The 20,217-nt window shown below is 30.7% G+C and overlaps 2 protein-coding genes across 2 annotated transcripts in view; both read right to left on the bottom strand.

Moving 5' to 3' along the window:
• Positions 1-1,748: 1,748 nt before the first annotated feature.
• LOC18110746 (UPF0481 protein At3g47200) overlaps positions 1,749-20,217 on the bottom strand; it is a 39,201-nt gene continuing 20,732 nt past the window's right edge. Inside the window, exon 2 of the transcript XR_008057734.1 lies at positions 1,749-1,811. The gene's annotated coding sequence lies outside the window, so the exon portion shown is untranslated. The remainder of the gene's footprint in view (positions 1,812-20,217) is intronic.
• Positions 12,643-15,447, bottom strand: LOC18110747 (UPF0481 protein At3g47200). The gene is made up of 2 exons (XM_024588261.1): positions 15,362-15,447; positions 12,643-14,166 (listed from the first exon to the last, which is right to left on the bottom strand). Exon 2 carries the CDS (start codon positions 14,157-14,159, stop codon positions 12,828-12,830), a length of 1,332 nt encoding a protein of 443 aa, XP_024444029.1. The 5' UTR covers positions 14,160-14,166; positions 15,362-15,447; the 3' UTR covers positions 12,643-12,827.

Genomic DNA, 20,217 nt, shown 5'->3' with positions numbered 1-20,217 from the left:
AAAAATAATTTTTCAAAAATAAAAAAAAATCATTTTAATGCATTTCGACACGAAAAACACTTTAAAAAGCAACTATAACCACACTCCCAAACAGGTTATTTAAACCCAATGCTTATTTAGATGAGAAATTATCATTTTGATGCATTTTGACACGAAAAATATTAATAAAAAACGACAACCACACTCCCAAACAGGTTATTTAGACCTGAACGCTTATTTAGATGAGAAATTATTGTTCTTTTAGTCTCTAAATTATCTCATCTAGGGTTAATTATAAAAAGAAAAATAATCAAGATACAAATTAGGATATATAAAATGATAAGTAATTAGATTGAATTTAAGTTAGAAATACGGTAACCTTGTAATGACAATTTTAGGTATTTTCAGTGTTTTTTTCATCTGCAGCTCGTGTTTTCTTTTGCGATCTGTTGTTTTCACATTATTGTCATATGCTTCAATGATCTTCGCCAGCTCAGAGATATATTGGAAAACGAATTTAACTCATTATTATTATTATTATTATTATATTAAAAACCTTCGAGGAATTTTTTTTTCAATGATGAAGCTAGCTTTCACTAGCTGTTTTTGGTGTGTCTATATATCAAGATAAGTAAGCAAATAAAATGTCAAGGACCATGTAAAGATGAACTCATTATTTTGATTTATAGGTGTATATATATATTGAAAGCAAAAACTTTATGATCTCCAAAGATAAGTAAGCAAATAAAATTAATTGAAAATCAAAAACTTCATGTTGGTATTTAATAAAATAAACTAAGAATTATATGTATTAATAAATATTAAATAAATTGTTAATACTAACTAAAAATTGAATTGAGAAAATAAAAAATAAATAAATATTAAAATATTTAATCTTGTATTGAGAGTAGCTCTTTAAAATTATTTTATTTAATTCTACAACAATAAAATTATTTTTTATAAGAGAAGTTATAATTTAAATTCTATCAAAACAAAATATTTTTCTTGTATAATTCCATCTATTTTTTAATAATATAATTTAAAAACTTGAGTCAATGCTTTTCTAATTTGAACCATTTTTCAATGTAATTAATGCATATTTTAAAACGTTTTTTTTTTGGTTGAAATCCTAATCGTACCTATTCATATTCAAATAAAATGTTAACATATTCTAATGGAATCGTTGACAAATAGAAAAGTGGAGCAAAAAAAATCTTTACAGCTTCAATAATAATAAAATAATTAAAAAAGTACAACAAGATCTTTTACCGATCAGGAACCGATCTTTGATTAATTTTCCATCTGAATTCAGTAAAGGGACCTTAAAGCTGGTCGGCGAAATGAAACCGAAGTCCTTGAAATCCAACTTGTGTTTACATCCTACCTGCTTCGCAAGTCCCTTGCCCATATAGCAGTCCCAAGCACGGTTGTTAAAATCATGATTCAACTCATAAAATTATATATGAGTTGAATCACGATTTTAACAAGATCTATTTAATCTTAACTATATAGAAATATTTTAAATTTTAAAATTATATTTGTTTGGCATTGTGTTTGTATTGCATAATTTATAATTAATTTATCTTGAATTTGAATTATGTTTGTTGAATTTATATATATATATATATATATATATATATATATATATATATATATATATGAACAGTACAACCCCGAAACGGCATGCCGAAACACTCCAAAACTGAAACATTCCATTCCAATTGAAAAAACAAAACGTCTACCGAAACGGAATTAACAGCCTTGCTTTAAAGTCGATGGAAAGATTGATACTGAGAGGGAAAGATGGTGCATTTCTTCGTTGTCGTTTATTCCTTAACAAGACAGATGCATTATTAAAAAATTGATTTGAATCATTTCCGGAGAATATTTGTAAAATATTTGAATCAAATCCACAAGTATATTTGTACATAATAATCCCTGTAAAATATTAAATCTTCATTTTAGCCCTTTAATGTTGAATCCTGGACCTATTTTATTTATATCTGCAGATAATATTTTATAGAACAAATCACCGATCAACCTACAAATATCTTAGGCTCACCGTCTCGCTAAACATGAGAGGATAAAAATTTAACTACCAGAAATTCATCTAAAACCAATAGAATTATTGACAGAATACTTCTGTCAATAAATTGCAGTAATAATTACCGACGGCCACTATTTCATCTGTAATTTAGTTGGTATATACCGACAAATTCATTCCGTTGGCATATACCGACTAAATTACATATAGAATATATAGAATTTGAAAAAAAAAACGGTTTGATGACGTGGAAGTTTTTGCTGACGATTTTACCGACGGACTTACTGAGGGATTCAAAACGGGATCTCCATATAGTGATGTGACCAATTCACCATTAGACTTACCGACGGAATCACCGACATAATGAGTCCGTCAGTGTTTCCATCGATAAGAGCTAATATATAACCACTTTGTCGACCATCTCCTCCCCTATTTCTTCTTCTTCTTCCCCATCCCAACTCTCCCCTCCCAAACTGCAAACAACCACCCCCAAAAAAAAATCGCCCTTTTCTCAACACAAGTCATATTTTTTTTTAAGTTTTGTGGTCACAACATTCGTATTCTGATTTATTGTGCATTTTATCATTTTTTGTAAGTAAATCTATCTTTTTTTAATTTTAACATTTAAATGTCAATTTTATTATTTTTTTAGTATATATATTTTGTTAGTGTATGTACATGTTTTATTGTTATTTCTCAAACAAACTTGCAGTATGAATGTATAATTTTGTACCTGTTATGGTTTGTTTTAGATTTTATAAAATTATATTTGTTAGTAAATTGTTGAAACTTTGTTGAATTACCGAATTATATTTGTTGTTGCGAAATAATTAATAGCTTGTTTAACGGATCCGCTTTAAGTTTTATCAATGTTATTGCAGAGTTGTAATTTCCGCAAATTTATATGTATAAATTTGTATAAACGTTGATCATTGATAATGAATATTTATGAGAAGTTTTAATTAGTTTGTTGGATAATCTGGAGGTAAACCAATATTTTTACAAATTTATTTATCTAACATAGTTAATTAATAGACGTTATCATTATAATTTATCGAGGTTCGATAGAAGTCATCGATGATTGTTCATAGATGTATCGAGATTCACTACAAGGATTGCGGACGATGGATTATTGTAACGGGATTCAGGGTTTTATTAATTTCGCAATATCTATTCTTAAAATTTTTACTGAGACGGTATTAGATATCCATGTAAATTTTAAAACTTTTTTTTTTTTGGTTGAAATCCTAATCGTACCTATTCATATTCAAATAAAATGTCAACATATTCTAATGGAATCGTTGACAAATAGAAAAGTGGAGCAACAAAAAGCTTTACAGCTTCAATAATAATAAAATAATTAAAAAAGTACAACAAGATCTTTTACCGATCAGGAACCGATCTTTGATTAATTTTCCATCTGAATTCAGTAAAGGGACCTTAAAGAGAGAATTAACCTAAAGGTAAGAATTAATTTAAGCCAACAACTAATCTTTGATTTTTGGAAAACAGCCAAAAAGAGCTGTCATTGTAGACTATGATCTCCAATTATTTGCTTCGTGAACATTGAATTATCAAACTATTAAAGGATATATACTTATAATATATTATTTATTGGAATAATTTTTTATATTTATATTTTTTATTTTTTATTTTAATTTTACTCTTTAATAACACCATCTTTTTTTTTATTTTATTTTTTCATCCAATATTAGATTATTTTTAAAAATTATGCTTCTTAATTTTTTTATTAGGTTATATATTGATCCATGAATTTTTTTTTTAATTTTATCATTCAGTATTAGATTTATTGAAAGTGGGGTTTCATATATTTTTTTGATATGTTTTCTATGAATTTATCCTTATCTCATTACTCATGTCTTCAGTTTAACAAGTTAACCTAATTTAACTTGAATAATTTTTTATGCATATCTTTTCTAATTAATTATTTTTTTTATTTTATCTTTTAAATTTGAGTTGGTTGAAAATAAAGCATCATAATTTTTTGTTTTCCTGTAAGGTTATCTCAATCTCTTATATAATCAATGCCATGAAATTGGAAAGTTGACTTGTTAATATTTTTAGATCCTTTTTAAATTATATATTTTTTTAATTGAATTTTTAATTTTTTTAATTTGCTTTTTATAAAGTTTATTGAATTTATGATATGGATTATAAGTTTGATAGGTTGATCAAAGTTGACACAATTTAAATTTTAAACCATGTTTTAATTGAATATTTTTTATAATTATTTTTACTTCTCAAGTAGATACCCACATTGATTTAAAATAATTAAAAAAAACATTGGCTGAGAACACAAATTGGCTTTTAAAAATTACGTGAGAATATTTTACAAATATTTCTTATTCACGTGAGATTTTTTCCACGCGAGTAATTATTTTGTCAGAATTGTGTCGTCTAATTCCCAAGATAAATTAGAATTCAATTCAACTAATTTAATGGTTTTACTTTAATATCCTCCTATTTTGGGTATTTCAACTAATTTTTATATTGATTTTCTAAAATGCCTTTTAAGTTAAGAACGTTTAAGATAAATTGCATTTCACATGTTTATAAATAGTAAGAGAACCTAGGTACCTAGAAGTTTTTAAAATAAGACAATATTTTTAATAATTACTAATAAGCTCCTTGCAATAAATTTAATTTTTTGTTAAATTTATGGGTATTTTTATCAAATCAAATATTTCAAAACATAGTTTATGCTTTTATATATAATTACAAGTAAATGAACAATTTTGTTTATAAAAAAACTTTTGTAACTTTTTTTCTTAAATTGATGCAATATGTTTTTCCTATTGGTAATGACAATATATAAATATATATGCACTTGACTAAGTAATTGATACCATATAATAAACTTTAATCTGTTGTTAATTTTATATTTATACGATGTTTTCAATTTTAATATGTAATATGCTGACTTTCTTTCATCTACTTGACTATCACGTTTTTTCTCTTCAAAGAAAATGGGATCCACTTGACTGGTGATAGAAAATGGGATCCAGTCTCCTCTCTATTTTTTTCGTTCCCCTGTCACCACCTGTGAGGGGGTATTTACAGTGGTAGAGAGAGTGGGAGCTACCTATCTCTGTCCAGTCATGTGGTTAGGGCAGCTTTTATGCAGCCCCTCACAGGGCTTGTCTCCCCTGCCTCTTTTATCATGGTAGGGTCATGAGAAGTTGTGGGTTATGTCAGGGTTTTTGGACAAGTGAGAGGAAGAGAAAGGGAGAGACGGTGCAAAGGAGGGGAAGAAAAATCTTCTTTCCCTGTAGTTGCGCTTCCGGGGAAAAAAAAAGATACAGTGTAGTTCAAAAGGACACTATTTTGAGATTTTTTTTTAATAAACAGTGTATAAAATAGTATCGTTTTATACAAAATCCAGTGTTTTATTTAAAGGAAATGGCGTTAAAAAATTTATTTTCAAATCAATCTTTAATTTTTTATTTGTTTAACCAAGTCTTCAATTAATTCTAAAAATTCAATTCAATTGCATCCTTGTCAAATTCAAATGTCAGCCTTGAAGTTGGCTTTTTTTTTTTCACTTTGATCATTAGTTCTGAATTTATACATTTTGACCCTCAATTAATTAATAAACTTCAAATTTCTTCAATTTAATCCTTGATTCCGTCAATTTCAACCCCTATATTTACGCACATTTTCTAGTTTGATCATTGATTTTGGATTTTTTTAATCAAGTCTTTAATTGGTATTCAAACTTTAATATTTATGCAATTAAGCTCCTGATTTGACCAAATTAACTCTTGAAAATTATAATTCGATCCTCAAACTTTAATTCTTTCCAAATAAAGCCTAAATTGACTTAAAAAATAATTTATCTTGCAATCAAACCCTTCATAAACTCAATAAATCTTTCAACAAAATCTAATTGAGTCCATAAACATCTGATTTTGTACTTTTCTTCTTCAAATTGAATTTTTTTTGTCAACAAAGCTCTCATCAGTAAAAAAATATACTGTTAAATTTTAATTTTTGTATTTTTGAACTTTCTCAACCAATCTTTAATCACTTTTTGGACATTCTTATGTCTTTAAATTTTAATATTTATATAATTAAGCTCCTGATTTTGTAAGCAAAATGTTAATATTTAAATGTTAAGTATTGAAATTAATATTAAAGGTGCAATAAAATAGTTGAGCGAAGTGTTAATGATTGGTTTAAGTGTGTAGAATTTGGGTAATGGGATACGATAAATGTTAAATTGATATAATTGAAAAGGAAATGGACGATCCATGTTGGTGGGACCAATATTAGGTGTAATAATAAGAGAGAGGAAATTAATAAATAATGGTTCGAAATGAAAGACAAACTTATGTAGTTGGCTTTTTATAAAGTATAATGTTGGTGGGCCTGTTCTGGTTATGGAAAACACAGTAAGTTTTTCTTTTAGTTACAATCTAGAGTTTAAGTTTTACAGTCTACTGATAACCTCCTCTCGATCCAACATATAACTCAACTTTCATCTCCCTCTTTCACTATAACACACTTTCTCCTTCTCTACTTGTCTTCTTCTGACTCGTTAACTATAGATTTTTTCCACGCGAGTAATTATTTTGTCAGAATTTTGTCGTCAAATATTTCTTATTTACGTGAGATTTTTTCCAAGCGAGTAATTATTTTGTCAGAATTGTGTCGTCTGCTGCGCGTGGAGTGCTCAAAGTCTCTTAGCTGGTCGGCGAAATGAAACCGAAGTCCTTGAAATCCAACTTGTGTTTACAGCCTACCTGCTTCGCAAGCCCTTGCCCAGATAGCAGTCCCAAGCATATCAACAATTTCAAAATACAAAATACAGTTCATGTTGTGAACAGTTACATCAATTAAAATTACCTTAACATTAATTTAAATATGGTGTCCATGAAATGTGACGTTATTTAAATGTCACGGTTCTCAATAATAACAATAGCATGTAAAAGTGTATTAAAATTTCCTTTCTTCGTCTTTTTCTTCTTTTTTCTTTTTTTTTTTCACTTCACTATTTTTCTTTTCTCTTTCCTTTTCTTCCTGATTTTCTTTTTATATTTTTATATATAATTTCAATTTTTTTAATTACAAAACAAAATAAAAAGGTTGGTGGCAGTTTTGTAAACAAACAAAATAAACATTATTGTAAGAAATGATGATAATACATAGCATTGAATATATGTATTTATGTATTATTGTTTTCTCTTCTCTAAAACATTATTGCTTTTAATATAATTATTTTCAAATATTATGTTGTTGCAGGTTCATCATATTTATGACATGATTAATATTTCAAATCTTCTAGTTTTTGTGTTATATAAAAAAAATTGAATGAACATCGATGTGTTTTTCCCTTCAATGAACTATATGATTTGAATTGTAGTAGCATCCTTTAAAGCAATGTCTGAATGTAAACTGTATGTATTACTATTGTTGTTATCTATTTTTGCAGTGAGAAAAGATGCCGGAGCGCCCAAAAATGGCCAAAAATTGGTTGAGGAGGTTAAAAAATACAAAGATTGAAATTTAACAGTATATCGTTGACAAATGAGAGCCCTGTTGACAAAGAAAACTTAATTTTAAAAATATATATCAAAAATCAGATCTTTATGGACTCAATTAAATTTTATCGAGGGTTTAATTGAATTTATGAAGGGTTTGATTGAAAGAAAAATTGATTTTAAAGTCGATTTAGGCTTTTATTGGAAGAAATGCATAATTATTGAAGTTTGATGTCCAATTAGGAACTTGATTAAAAAAATTCTGAAACCAAAGACTAAATCGGAAAAGGCATGTAAATAAAAGGGCTGAAATTGACCAAATCAGGGGCTAAATTGAAGAAATTAGAAGTTTATTGATAAATTGAGGGTCAAATCGCATGAATCCAAAACCAAAGACTATCTTGTAAATGATGCTAAAATCAAGGGATTCAATTACAATTTATCCGGAGGCTTGATTACAAAATTACAAAACTACAAGGACGAAATAAAAAATATCCATTTGAATTTGAAAATGGTGTCGTTTCCTTGAACACTATTCACTGTCTTCTTTAACAACGGTGTGCAGTAAAGACAGCGGCGGCGTTTTAGCAGTAAACACAGTGGAGCTGTTTCAATCAGAGGGGCACATCTCGCGGCTGATATCCCTCGCCACCATGATGCACGCTGACCGTTACTATCTTCCTGCAATAATCCTGAAAACGCATGCATCCTCTGGCTATAAAAGCTAGAGGAGGGATATAACAGAAGAGGAGAAAAGGGGTGAGGAGTCAGAAGGGAGAAAAAAAGAAAGAGAGAACAAGGGGGGTGTAGAGAAGGGGAACAAAAATACAGGAGAAAAGAGGGAGACACGAAGGAGGGCCGAATAAGGAGACGGGAACAGAGGAGCAAAGGAACGGAAACAAGAGAAACCGAACGGCGAAGCAAAGAACACAGAGAACTGGAGAGCTAAGTCACCATCGTCTTCCTCTTTTCCAAAACCAGGAAACCATCAAAGGAGGACTTTTCTTAAACCATAGACGAACCAATAATAAGAAAAAACGATAAGACCTTAGATTTTATCACGCAATAAAACAATACAGCTTACCTTAGGTAAGATGTATTTGGGGTGCTAATACCTTTCCTTTACGCAACCAAACCCCATACCTGATTTCTGAGACCAGTTAGGGTTCTTAGTAACCAAAATACTAAGTGACGACTCCCATTTCATTTTTCCACTAATAAAAGACAAGAATTCCTTGTCTCCCTATATTTCCAAGATAGATAGAATACACTTTATAAGAGTGGACGCAATCACCGCGACGCCACACACGTGCGACAACTATGTATTTGAAATCATAATGTATGTTTATTTCTTTTATTTAAGAATTAAAATTATGTCCGACCTTAAAGGATGAATATTTGGAATATTGTGTTTGTATTCTTGAATAATATGATGTTTGAGATGTGGTATGATTGAAATGTGTATAAATAAAGAATAATGGATGTGTAACTTGAGACCTCTTGGTATAAGGGAGACTCTGCCGAAATTTCAGTAAAAATTTCAGCAAACTTTATATGAATGAAGAAAAAAAATAATTTCACCATGTTTCTCCCTTTTTGTGATTGATGTGTTAGTCCCGGAAATGGGGTTGTTGCATCACCAATCATTTTGCTCATTTGATATTAGAGTTTAGATATAGACTTTAATATTTGGAGGTGTAAAACTACACGGTAGAGCATATCCTCAAGTATTAAAGATGTAAAGTGCAAAATAAATGCGACGCTAAAATTCAGATTTTAGAATGGTTAGGATTAAACTCGATGTGGTGGAGACTTCCTTACGAAGGGAGATCTGCCTTGGACGTTAGACGAGACTAACAAATAGATACTTGACCTAGAAAAACGATCAAACAATAATACAACTTATCTTAGGTAGGGTGCACTGAAGGTGATGTATATTTTCCTTACACAACCAGTACCTTACTCAAACTCTCACAAACCATAGGGCTCATAGTAACCATAATATTAGTTGGCAACTCCTAAATCTTAACTATAATTTTATGATTAAATCCAAAATCTTTTTTTTCCCAACAATACCTCCTAGAAAGCATTTTAGTGCGTCGTCCCGACATCACCCCGTGACAATTACTAAAAAAAAAGAAAGGAGTATAAGAAGGTAGTGGATAGAAGACTTTGCTCAGGCCCCGTTTGTTTGCTGGAAAGTAGTTTCCTTTTAAAAAGTAAATTCTGGGAAAGTGAATTCCGAGAAAGTGAATTATTTTCCGATGTTTGGTAGTGTAATGGAAAATAAGTTGGAAAACACTTTCCAGTGTTTGGTGATGTCATGGAAAATGAGTTGGAAAATAACTTATTAATGTTTTATTTTTTTCAAGTTTATTAAAATAATGAGGAACAAATCTTACAAATTAAAAAGTTAAATGATAATGAAATTAAAAAAATATATAATTTAATAAATTATCTCAAATAAAATAAATAATAATTAAAATAATAGAGATCAAATCTAAAAAATAAAAAAATTGAAAGATGAAGAAATTAAAATAATAATAATTAACATTTCATAAATTATTTCAAATGAAATAAGTAACAATCAAAAGAATGAGGACCAAATTTGATAGATAAAAAATTTCAATTAAAAAATTATAACGGGAAAACAAATAACAATTATAAAAATGAGGACCAAAGTTATATAAAAATTAAATTCTAAGGGACGAAATTGAAAAACAAATATTCAAAATAAAATATATATAGCAATCAAAAGTTTGAAGATCAAATTTCATATAATTAGCAAATAATATAACATTTTTAAATTTTTCACAACTTCTGGAAAGTGTTTTCCGCCCAAAATAAAAAGAAAACAATTTCCTGGAAACCAAGCCAAATTTTCCTTTGACTGAAAAATATTTTCCTTTGACTGGAAAATGTTTTCCGTTGACCGAAAAGTGTTTTCCATTGACCAACTTTTCTAATGGCAAACAAATACAGGAAAGTTTGAAAACTTTGCTCAGTTTCTATGTCTCTAAACAGTCCCTGTATCCCCTATTTATATAAGAGATATGGGAAACCGTTGCTGCTAGAATTAAACTCTGCCATTTTAAACCGTGAAACAGAATTAAATTTTGCCATTTAAAACCATTAAACACGACACATATTCTAGGCGTTTTAAGGTTAATATCTAATGTTAAAAAAAGAAAAATACCTAGGTATTAAACAAGAGAAAAAGTGATCAACAATGTATAAAACCTGATAAATTCATTGTTGGTGAACTGGGGATATTGAAATCGAGATCTGTTAGGAAGTTAAACTTTAATATTCTCTTTATTTAGTAATAGATAATCAGTGTATACTATCTTTCTATTGTAATGCCTATCTTATAGCTTGACACCCTGTAATGTAGTTTCTCATTCCTGTAATGTAGCTTTTCATTCCTGACTTGTAGGAATGTTTTGCTGTACAAATACACGACCTAATGTCAATAATATTCATTCAAGCAAATTATATTTTTCCTTCATCTTTTCATGGTATCGGAGTAGAGTTGAGATCCTGATTCATCTTGATTCATCGTTGTTCATCGCTGCACTCAAGTCACTCGTGTAGCATATTCCTTTTCCAGCCATTATGTCCACAGATGAAACATCACCAACAATTGACACAGGCAAGGAGATTGCCATTCCTACCACTTCTGCAGATCCCTCAAAGGCAAGTATCTCAAACCCCTATTTCACTCATCATGCAGATCATCCGGGCTTGGTTTTGGTTTCCAAACCTTTGAACTGAGACAATTATTCCACTTGGAAAAGAGCTATGACTTTGGCCTTAAATTCTAAAAATAAGTTAGGCTTTGTCAATGATTCAATCAAAGCCCCTTCAGAAGAAACTGATCCCGAAGGTTATGCGACCTGGTCTCGATGTAATGATATGGTCCATTCCTGGATCGTCAACGCTCTCAGTCCGGAAATTTCAAATAGTGTGATTTATTATTCTACTGCTCATGAGGTTTGGGAAGATCTTCGTGAGCAATTCTCTCAAGGCAATGCACCTCGTATCTTTGAGATTCAGCGAGACATTGCTTATCTCAGACAAGAACAACTCTTTGTTTCTACCTACTACACCAAATTGAAAGGTCTATGGGATGAATTGGCTTCATACAATAATGCAATACACGGGGCACAACAAGATCAGCAAAAATTGATGCAATTTCTGATGGGGCTGAATGACACTTACAGTGCTATTCGCGGGCAGATTCTCCTGATGAATCCCCTTCCTTCAGTTCGGCAGGCATATTCCTCTGTTTCTCAAGAAGAAAAACAATGCCTCCTAAGTTCAACATACGCTGCAATTGACTCCAGCAGCAGTGCAGCTATGGCGGTTCGAAGCAACCCAACCCAGTCAGACATGAGCGATCCAACCGTCCATATGGGTCACAAAAATCACGATCGCAAGAGAGGCAACATGAAAATTTCAGGCAAGATAGACGACGACATGGTCCAGGCACAGGCAGAGGACTCCCCAATTGCTCACACTGTGGAGAAATGGGACACTGGATCCAAACCTGTTATGAGTTAAATGGCTATCCAGTGGGCCATCCAAAGGCTAAATTTAACTTCGGCTCAAGAGGATTCAACAACAGAACTAAGCCTGCAGTGAATAATGTTGCCGAGGGGTCTTCTAAAATTGGTGGCAACCAGATTGTTGGGATTTTAGAGGATCAGTTGAAACAACTTTTGTCGCTTGTTAGTAAAAGTGATGATTTTATCTCTCAGGCCAATGCGGTGACCAAGCCAGGTTTGTCTAACATCACTTCCCGCAATTGTATCATTGATAGCGGGGCGACATATCATTTTTCTTCGTCATCTAAATTATTTTTCCACAAAAATAAAAGTTGTTCGTTACCTCTTGTAATGTTACCTACCGGAGACAAAGCTAATATTGTTGCGAAAGGATCGTTGCCTTTGAATTCTGTCTATTATTTGCATAATGTGCTATGTGTTCCTACTTTCAAACAAGAGAAAAAGTGATCAACAATGTATAAAACCTGATAAATTCATTGTTGGTGAACTGGGGATATTGAAATCGAGATCATGCATTAATTATTCAGCTTCGTTTTATCTGAAGATGATCTTAAAAGAAGAGAATTTTGAGAGGAAACAAGTACAAACTCAATTTTTGGACAATATTACAACAAGAATTTGATACGATGCTATTAGTTCAGAACTACACAAACCCAAAATGAAACGGCAATCTAAACAATAACAATCCAGCCCATCAATACGTATAGTAGTAATGAAACTAAACGAGATAAAATCCTAGAATACCGATTTTACGGAAGTGATAGTCTGTATCAAAGTGAGGACCAGGAGGATAGCTGCTGCAACAGTTGCCGTACCTCTCCAAACATTGGGGAAATATACAAGACTCAAGTTTGCCTTCATACGGTTCCAGCGGTTCTCATAGTGGACATTCATCTTACGACAGATATCATTATAACAAGTGGAAGTGTCGCCAATATTTTCGTTAAGCTTGTTAATCATATTTGAAAGTGCGGCATCGTCACCTGGCCAATGGAGAATGATTCCCTTTCCAATTAGCAAATCCACGTCTTCTGCACCGCTGATAAGATTGTCCATAAACTTAATGTAATTGCATATGTAAGCTTCAAACGGTTTGTAGCACTGCTCCAAGGCCATGATATTTCGTATAAAACGTTCGAAGCTGTAATCAACTTTCAAGCGTGGTATTTCCAACACTCCTTTCTCAAATCTTATGTTAAGCATGCATTTCTCTTCGGCGACCCGAAACCTCACTCCTGCCTTGCGAAGCATGACGGCGCTATATTTCAGCTTGATAGGATCTAAAGTAAAACATTTCCCAATGTCGACTCCATTCAGCATTAAATTCCTTAGTAAATCAGTGAAGTGCCTGCTTCCCCATACTTTCGGGTCGTTGTTTACCTCTTGTGAAAACGGGTACTTTCCAAAATGAAGGGTAGCAAGATGAAGAAAAGGAATGCTTGGTAACTCTAGGCGAGCGCGATTGACCTCGTCATATATTTCCTCTATAATGAAGAAAGGTAGTTGGTTTTCAAGTAGCTTCAAGTCTTCTTCTATGTCGGACATCATCCAAGGCTCTAAATTCTTATAAGGACCATCTTCAAAATCAATTGGCTCCTTTATAAACTCAATAATGAAGACGGCATCCAGCAGGATCATCTCTATGAACTCCCAGCTCCCAATTTCATTGAAGTTCTTTGAATAATTTTGTCGGATATTCTTTTCATTATTCCGAATGATGTTCACAAGATCCATAATTCTCTCGTCACTCATCCTATTCCCTTTAAACTTTCTAAAACATATCAATTTCTCCCTTTTCATGATCTCTAGTTTGGCATCGCCGTGGTGAAGAGGACCTATTGAAATCAGTTTTGGAGTGTAGGCTTCCGGTTTTACGTTTCTAAGCAAATTGGGCACCTTGTAGATACAGCGCTTATACAGGTCCTGTTGAGGTGTGCACGAATCCACCATACTGTTAAGCCGTGTCACAAAATTTCTAGTCATGTCATAATCTTCCCCATTTGATGCACTTGCTCCTTCAAATTCGTTATTCATTGTTGAAGCACATGCAGTACTGAGTTTAACCATTTCCAGTCTGCAGGTCCGGTGAAACAAACCAAGAATGAATGGAAGGGGTATATATATAGTTCAATTTTGTTTTTAGATATATGTACTAATATAGTAATTTCTGTGTTATTTCACAAAATTAAGGCACTTTTTTATTCATGACATTTTATGTTCATGAATTTAGTCGCACCAATCATCATAAATATTTAAAATTTAAAAATTTCAAGTTACATCTTTTTTTATTTAAATTTACATCAAAATTTTATTTTTATTTTTTTATATTGCGGATAAACTTTTGGATGCCATCCACTAGTGAATAACTACTCCTAATAACCAAACCATAGAGAAGAACTCGTAAACACTTGCATGTGAGTTAAAAATACAGAAGATAGAATTCAAACCAAAGATGTCTTTACAATTTAAAGGACTCCTTACCGCTTCACTATTGCACATACATTTTTATTTTTATTTTTATTTTTATTTTCTCATTTACAATCTATCAATAATCTTTCTATTCTACATATAACTCAAACTTTCATGTCCCTTTTTACGACTCTAACTCATTTTCTTCTTCTCTATATATCCCCCTCAATGTAACTCATTCTTTTCTCTCTTTTTATCACTTAAATACACAATTTTTCTTCATATCCATCTCTTCTGCTCTAACTCAATCTCTTTTAAATTCCAACTAATTATCTTTTCCTCTGTCTCCTACACTCTATTTCACTCCTCCCTTCATCCCTCTCATCTTAACACATTACCTCACCTTTTAAAATCTACCAAGGGTTAGCATCTAGGTAATTTGAATAGAAAATTGTCATTTTCTGATTATTTTTTTTTATTTCTTATTCGATTTTTTTTACTCAAAATCTTGATAATCAATCAAACAAGTCGAGTAATTCTGGTAAACTAAATTATCTAATTTTTTTACCCTATTGGTTTGGATAATTTAGGTTTTATTGAACGATGCTCACTCCTAATATCTATTAATTATATTTTATAATGGATTAACTAAAAGCTAATTTGATATTCGTGTTTCAATTCGTTATTGAATTGAAAATGATGTTGCTACTATGTCAAAAAAATAAAATAAAATATGAAGTCAGCTTGGAATGGTTATACATATATTGAACTACCTAATGTCTATAGAGCTTAAAACAATTCCAAAACGTAAAATCTCAAAAAACTAGACATTTCAGAGAACAAAACAAGTTAGTGCTGACCTGAGGGAGATCAGACGACTGTATCTCTATATATATGTTCCCAAGCCGCGAGTCTCTTTTCCTAAATATTGCAGCCTCTCTCTCTCTCTCTCTCTCTCTCTCTCTCTCTCTAAGTCTCTTGCTCTTATCAACCCAAATGGTTGCGCCAAATATATATGTAAGGACCGGTAATTGAAAATCACAATAATAAAGAGGCATGTGTATTAGATTCTGTTTTGTATGAATTTCGCAAATTGATTTAAGATTTTTTTTAACCTTTTAATTTATAGATTCTTCTTATACTGCTTCTCTTCTTCAAAAAATTGATTCAAATCATTTTCATCAATGGTGGGTCTTAGCATGACACTAGCATATTTTTAACTTAAGATTATTTTAACTTTTAAATTGTTGTTCTTATTGTGTATGTTTCCCATCAATGGTGGGTCTTAGCATAATTCACTTCTCTGTTCTTTCTTTTCTTTTCTTTCTGAAAGTATATATATGACCACTTTTTTTCTTTTGTTTTTGAGAATGTATGAGTTTGATATATAAGAAGAATGAAGACAACCTTGTTCACACCCATGTGGGTAATATTTCACTTTTCTTTTCTTTTTGAATGTATATGACCACTTTTTTCTTTTTCTTTTTTAAGAACATATGAGTTTGCCGGGTTGAAGAAAAAACGGGTAAAGGAAAAACCCGGTGTGACCCGGCTGATCCGACGGGTTGACCCGGCAAGACCCGGTTGACCTGGCAAGACCCGGTCAAAACCCGGTTGCAAACCCGTTCACTTTTGTTTTTTTACCAAAATGACATCGTTTTGATTTACAAAATTCAAAGTCATGTGCCACTCCTTGTCTTCCCTATCATCACCTGCTCAAGAATGATGGTAAACCTTATTCTCGTCCACAACAGTATAGGAGTATTGTTGGAGCTCTGCAGTATCTAACCTTCACACGTCCTGACATTGCCTTCTCTGTCAATCAAGCTTGCCAATTCATGCATAATCCCATGGAGTCTCATGTTGTTGCAGTGAAACGAATCTTGAGATATCTCAGGGGTACTCTTGACTATGGTATTCACTTTCAGCTTGACACCCTTAATTTGCAAGCATACAGTGATCCTGATTGGGCTGGTGATCCCAATGATCGTCGTTCTGTTTCTGGTTTTGTTGTTTACTTGGGATCCAGTCCTATTTCGTGGGCTTCTAAGAAGCAACATACTGTCTCACGCTCGTCTGCTGAGGCTGAATATAGAGCTCTAGCTATTGCTGCTGCTGAGCTCACATGGATTCGTCAATTGTTCTGTGATATGCATGTTCCATTGCTTATTCCTCCTTTAATTCATTGTGATAATATCTCTGTTATTTCTCTCGCTTCCAATCCAGTGTTTCATTCCAGGATGAAGCATCTTCAGATTGATTATCACTTTGTTAGAGAACGTGTTATCAAAGGTGACTTGCTTGTTCAACATTTTTCCTCTGCAGATCAGTTTGCTGACATTCTCACTAAGGGTCTTTCTTCTCCATTGTTCCGTCACCATTGTTCCAATCTTATGCTTGGTTCCTCCATGCATATGATTGCAGGGGAATGTAAAGATATCAATGATCAAGATCATGCCACATGTCAAGTGATTACAGAATGAGACAGTTAAAATACTGTTAGGCAGTTAAAGTCGTTAATATTGTTAGGCAGTTAGAAAAGCTGTTAAAGTTGTTAAAGCTGTTAAACATTGAAGAAGGAAGCTAGTTTACGTCTGCAGCTTCTGCTATAAATACATCTTCAATAATGTAAAAAGGGGTTAATGAGAAAACAGTGAATATATTCATCTTCTTCCTTCAACTGTCAACTGCTCTCTCTGCCTTCTTCATTTCTCTTCTTAAATCTCTAGAATTCTTTCATTCAAAATCTGCTATCTTCATAAAAGAGGCATGTGTATTAGATTCTGTTTTGTATGAATTTCACAAATTGATTTAAGTTTTTTTTTTAACTTTTAATTTATAGATTCTTCTTATGCTGCTTCTCTTCTTCAAAAAATTGATTCAAATCATTTTCATCGAGCGTATTTTTAACTTAAGATTATTTTAACTTATTATTATTATTATCCCAAGTTATTTATAAAAAGCAACTTTTGAATTATTGTTCTTATTGTGTATGTTTCCCATCAATGGTGGGTCTTAGCATAATTCACTTCTCTGTTCTTTCTTTTCTTTTCTTTCTGAAAGTATATATATGACCACTTTTTTTCTTTTGTTTTTGAGAATGTATGAGTTTGATATATAAGAAGAATCAAGACAATCTTGTTCACACGCATATGGGTTTATATTTCACTTTTCTTTTCTTTCTGAATGTATATGACCACTTTTTTTTTTTTTTAAGACTGTATGAGTTTAATAAGATGAATCAAGACAACCTTACCTTATCAACTCTCATGCATGATCTGCTTTTCACAAAAAAAAAATAAAAAAATATCACATCACATATGAACTTTAAGTTTGTTTAATTGTTTTTTCACTATTTTTTACTGAGTTGCTATTTGATTATATATTTTAAATTCAAACTTTATTTATACAAGAAATGATCTTTTAAGATCTTTTGATGGTATCAAATTGTAGTGTAATAAGAAATTTTATGTAATTTTTTTATTTTTGTTGTAGCTGATCAGTTTTTTTTATTAAGTTTGTTTTTGTTTTTGTAATATTCATGTATTTTACTTTGACTATTAATTTTATTACATATTCTTGATGATTATCCATAAAAAAAAACTTTTATTATCAGTTGTTTATTCCTTTACTAAATGCTTAACAACCACTTTTCAATAAAATTATAGAAACATTAAAAAAGAAAGTCATGATCTAGAAGGAACATATGTTAAACCATGCATGGAATCCTCCTAATCAACTAATAAGTTAATTACGTTATCCAATTTCTTTTTATGGATGATGCGGTTCAATCTACCAAATTTCATCACACAAAGGCTATTAATTTATTTATCACAACAAATTAGTGCCACAAGGTTCTGTGTCGTTTGAAGTGGTAAGTAATTAATTTATTCCGCATGATTTTTGTACTTTTTGAGTCAATTCCCGACAAAGATAGTTTTTGAAATTTAGTAAACAGATGGACACAATAAGGGATTATTTTTAAGAAATAATCGTTATTTCATTTAAATTTGTTTGAACTTTTTTATAATTGAATAAAAGTAAAATAATCATAACTTTGAAAGTAATTCCAGCATTCATCTTGTTGTGCACTTTATCAATTATCAAGCAATATGATTTGATACACAGAACTGTGATGCAAATATTAAAATTCATTAAACATGTTGATAAATTAGTTGATAAATATCTAAATTAAAAGTAAAATTTGGTTAAAGTTAGGGATTGCATGTAGACCACAAGAAGGTAACTAATTAAGAATAGCATGAGGAAAACGAAAGTATATGACAGGCAAGAAGGGCAGCCATTATCATCTTGTTATACACTTTATCCCTATCTTATTGTGTATGTTTCCCATCAATGGTGGGTCTTAGCATGACACTATAGCATAATTCACTTCTCTGTTCTTTTCTTTTCTTCCTGAAAGTATATGACCACTTTTTTTGCTTCTGTTTTTGAGAATGTATGAGTTAATTTGATATATAAGAAGAATCAAGACAACCTTATTCACACGCATATGTGTTTATATTTCACTTTTCTTTTCTTTTTGAATGTATATGACCACTTTTTTTCTTTTTCTTTTTTAAGACTGTATGAGTTTAATAAGATGAATCAAGACAACCTTACCTTATCAACTCTCATTATCTGTTTTTCACAAAAAAGGAAAAAAATATAAAAATAAAATATCACAATATCAAATATGATATAGTATTTTTATGGCGTTGAGAAAAAGAAATTTGAGACCTACAATATGCATTTTGTAAGTTAGATAGATACATTAAAAAGCAATTTTATAGTAATGTTTTTCTAAATGATCAAACAGTCACACTCTCTACGTGCGGCATTAAGAGTTTTTTTTCTAACAAAAACAAAAACCTTTTAAGTGTTGTCAATATGTGTGTTTTCTAGTATATAAATTATTGTTATTAGAAATCAAAAACTTTATCTTTGCATTTAATAAAATAAATCAAGAACTATATATATTAATAAATATTAAATATATTGTTAATACTAACTAAAAATTGAGTCGAGAAATTAAAATATAAATATGTATTAAGATATTTAATCTTATGTTGCGAGTAGCTCTTTAAAATTATTTTATTTAATTATACAACATTAAAATTATTTTTTATAAGAAAAGAAATAATTTAAATTCTATCCAAAGAAAATATTTTTAATTAAAATGTCTTTAAAATATTTGTTTTATAGACAAGAACTTATAAAAATCATAAAAGCAAGCTTGAATAAAATAAAGTTTATTTTAATAATTTTAATGTGAATATATTAAAAAAAAATAAGAACAACACACTAATCGCCATTTAAAAACAAATTGAGTTAGACTATGCTCATTATTTTATTTTTAAACTCTTGATCTGTCAAGTTATATGGACTAGTGTCAACGCTTTTCTATTTTCAACCATTTTTCAATGTAATTGAAATTGGATTTTTTTCTTAACGGTTTGGAAGCAGAAAAAAATGATTTTTAAGTCGTTTTAAGTTTTTATTAGAAGAAATTAAAGTTTTATAGTTAAATTATAATTTTTGAAAGTTAATTTGGTCAAAACAGGAGCTAAATTGAAAACAATGGAAGTTTATTGATCAATTGAAGGTCAAATTGCATGAATCCAGAATCAAGGACTGTTTTACAAATGACGCCAAAATCAAGGAATCCAATTATAATTTATTCAGGGGCTTGATTACAAAATTACAAAAACTTCAA

The sequence above is a fragment of the Populus trichocarpa genome, chromosome 17, assembly GCF_000002775.5.
Source record: "Populus trichocarpa isolate Nisqually-1 chromosome 17, P.trichocarpa_v4.1, whole genome shotgun sequence".
NCBI lineage: Eukaryota > Viridiplantae > Streptophyta > Magnoliopsida > Malpighiales > Salicaceae > Populus > Populus trichocarpa.
The sequence above is the reverse complement of the archived record's forward strand: the minus strand, read 5'-3'. Positions and strand labels throughout refer to the sequence as shown.

What these genes read in the sequence shown, in the direction of transcription:
- LOC18110747 (XM_024588261.1), bottom strand. Translation starts at nt 14,159, where the DNA reads ATGGTTAAACTCAGTACTGCATGTGCTTCAACAATGAATAACGAATTT.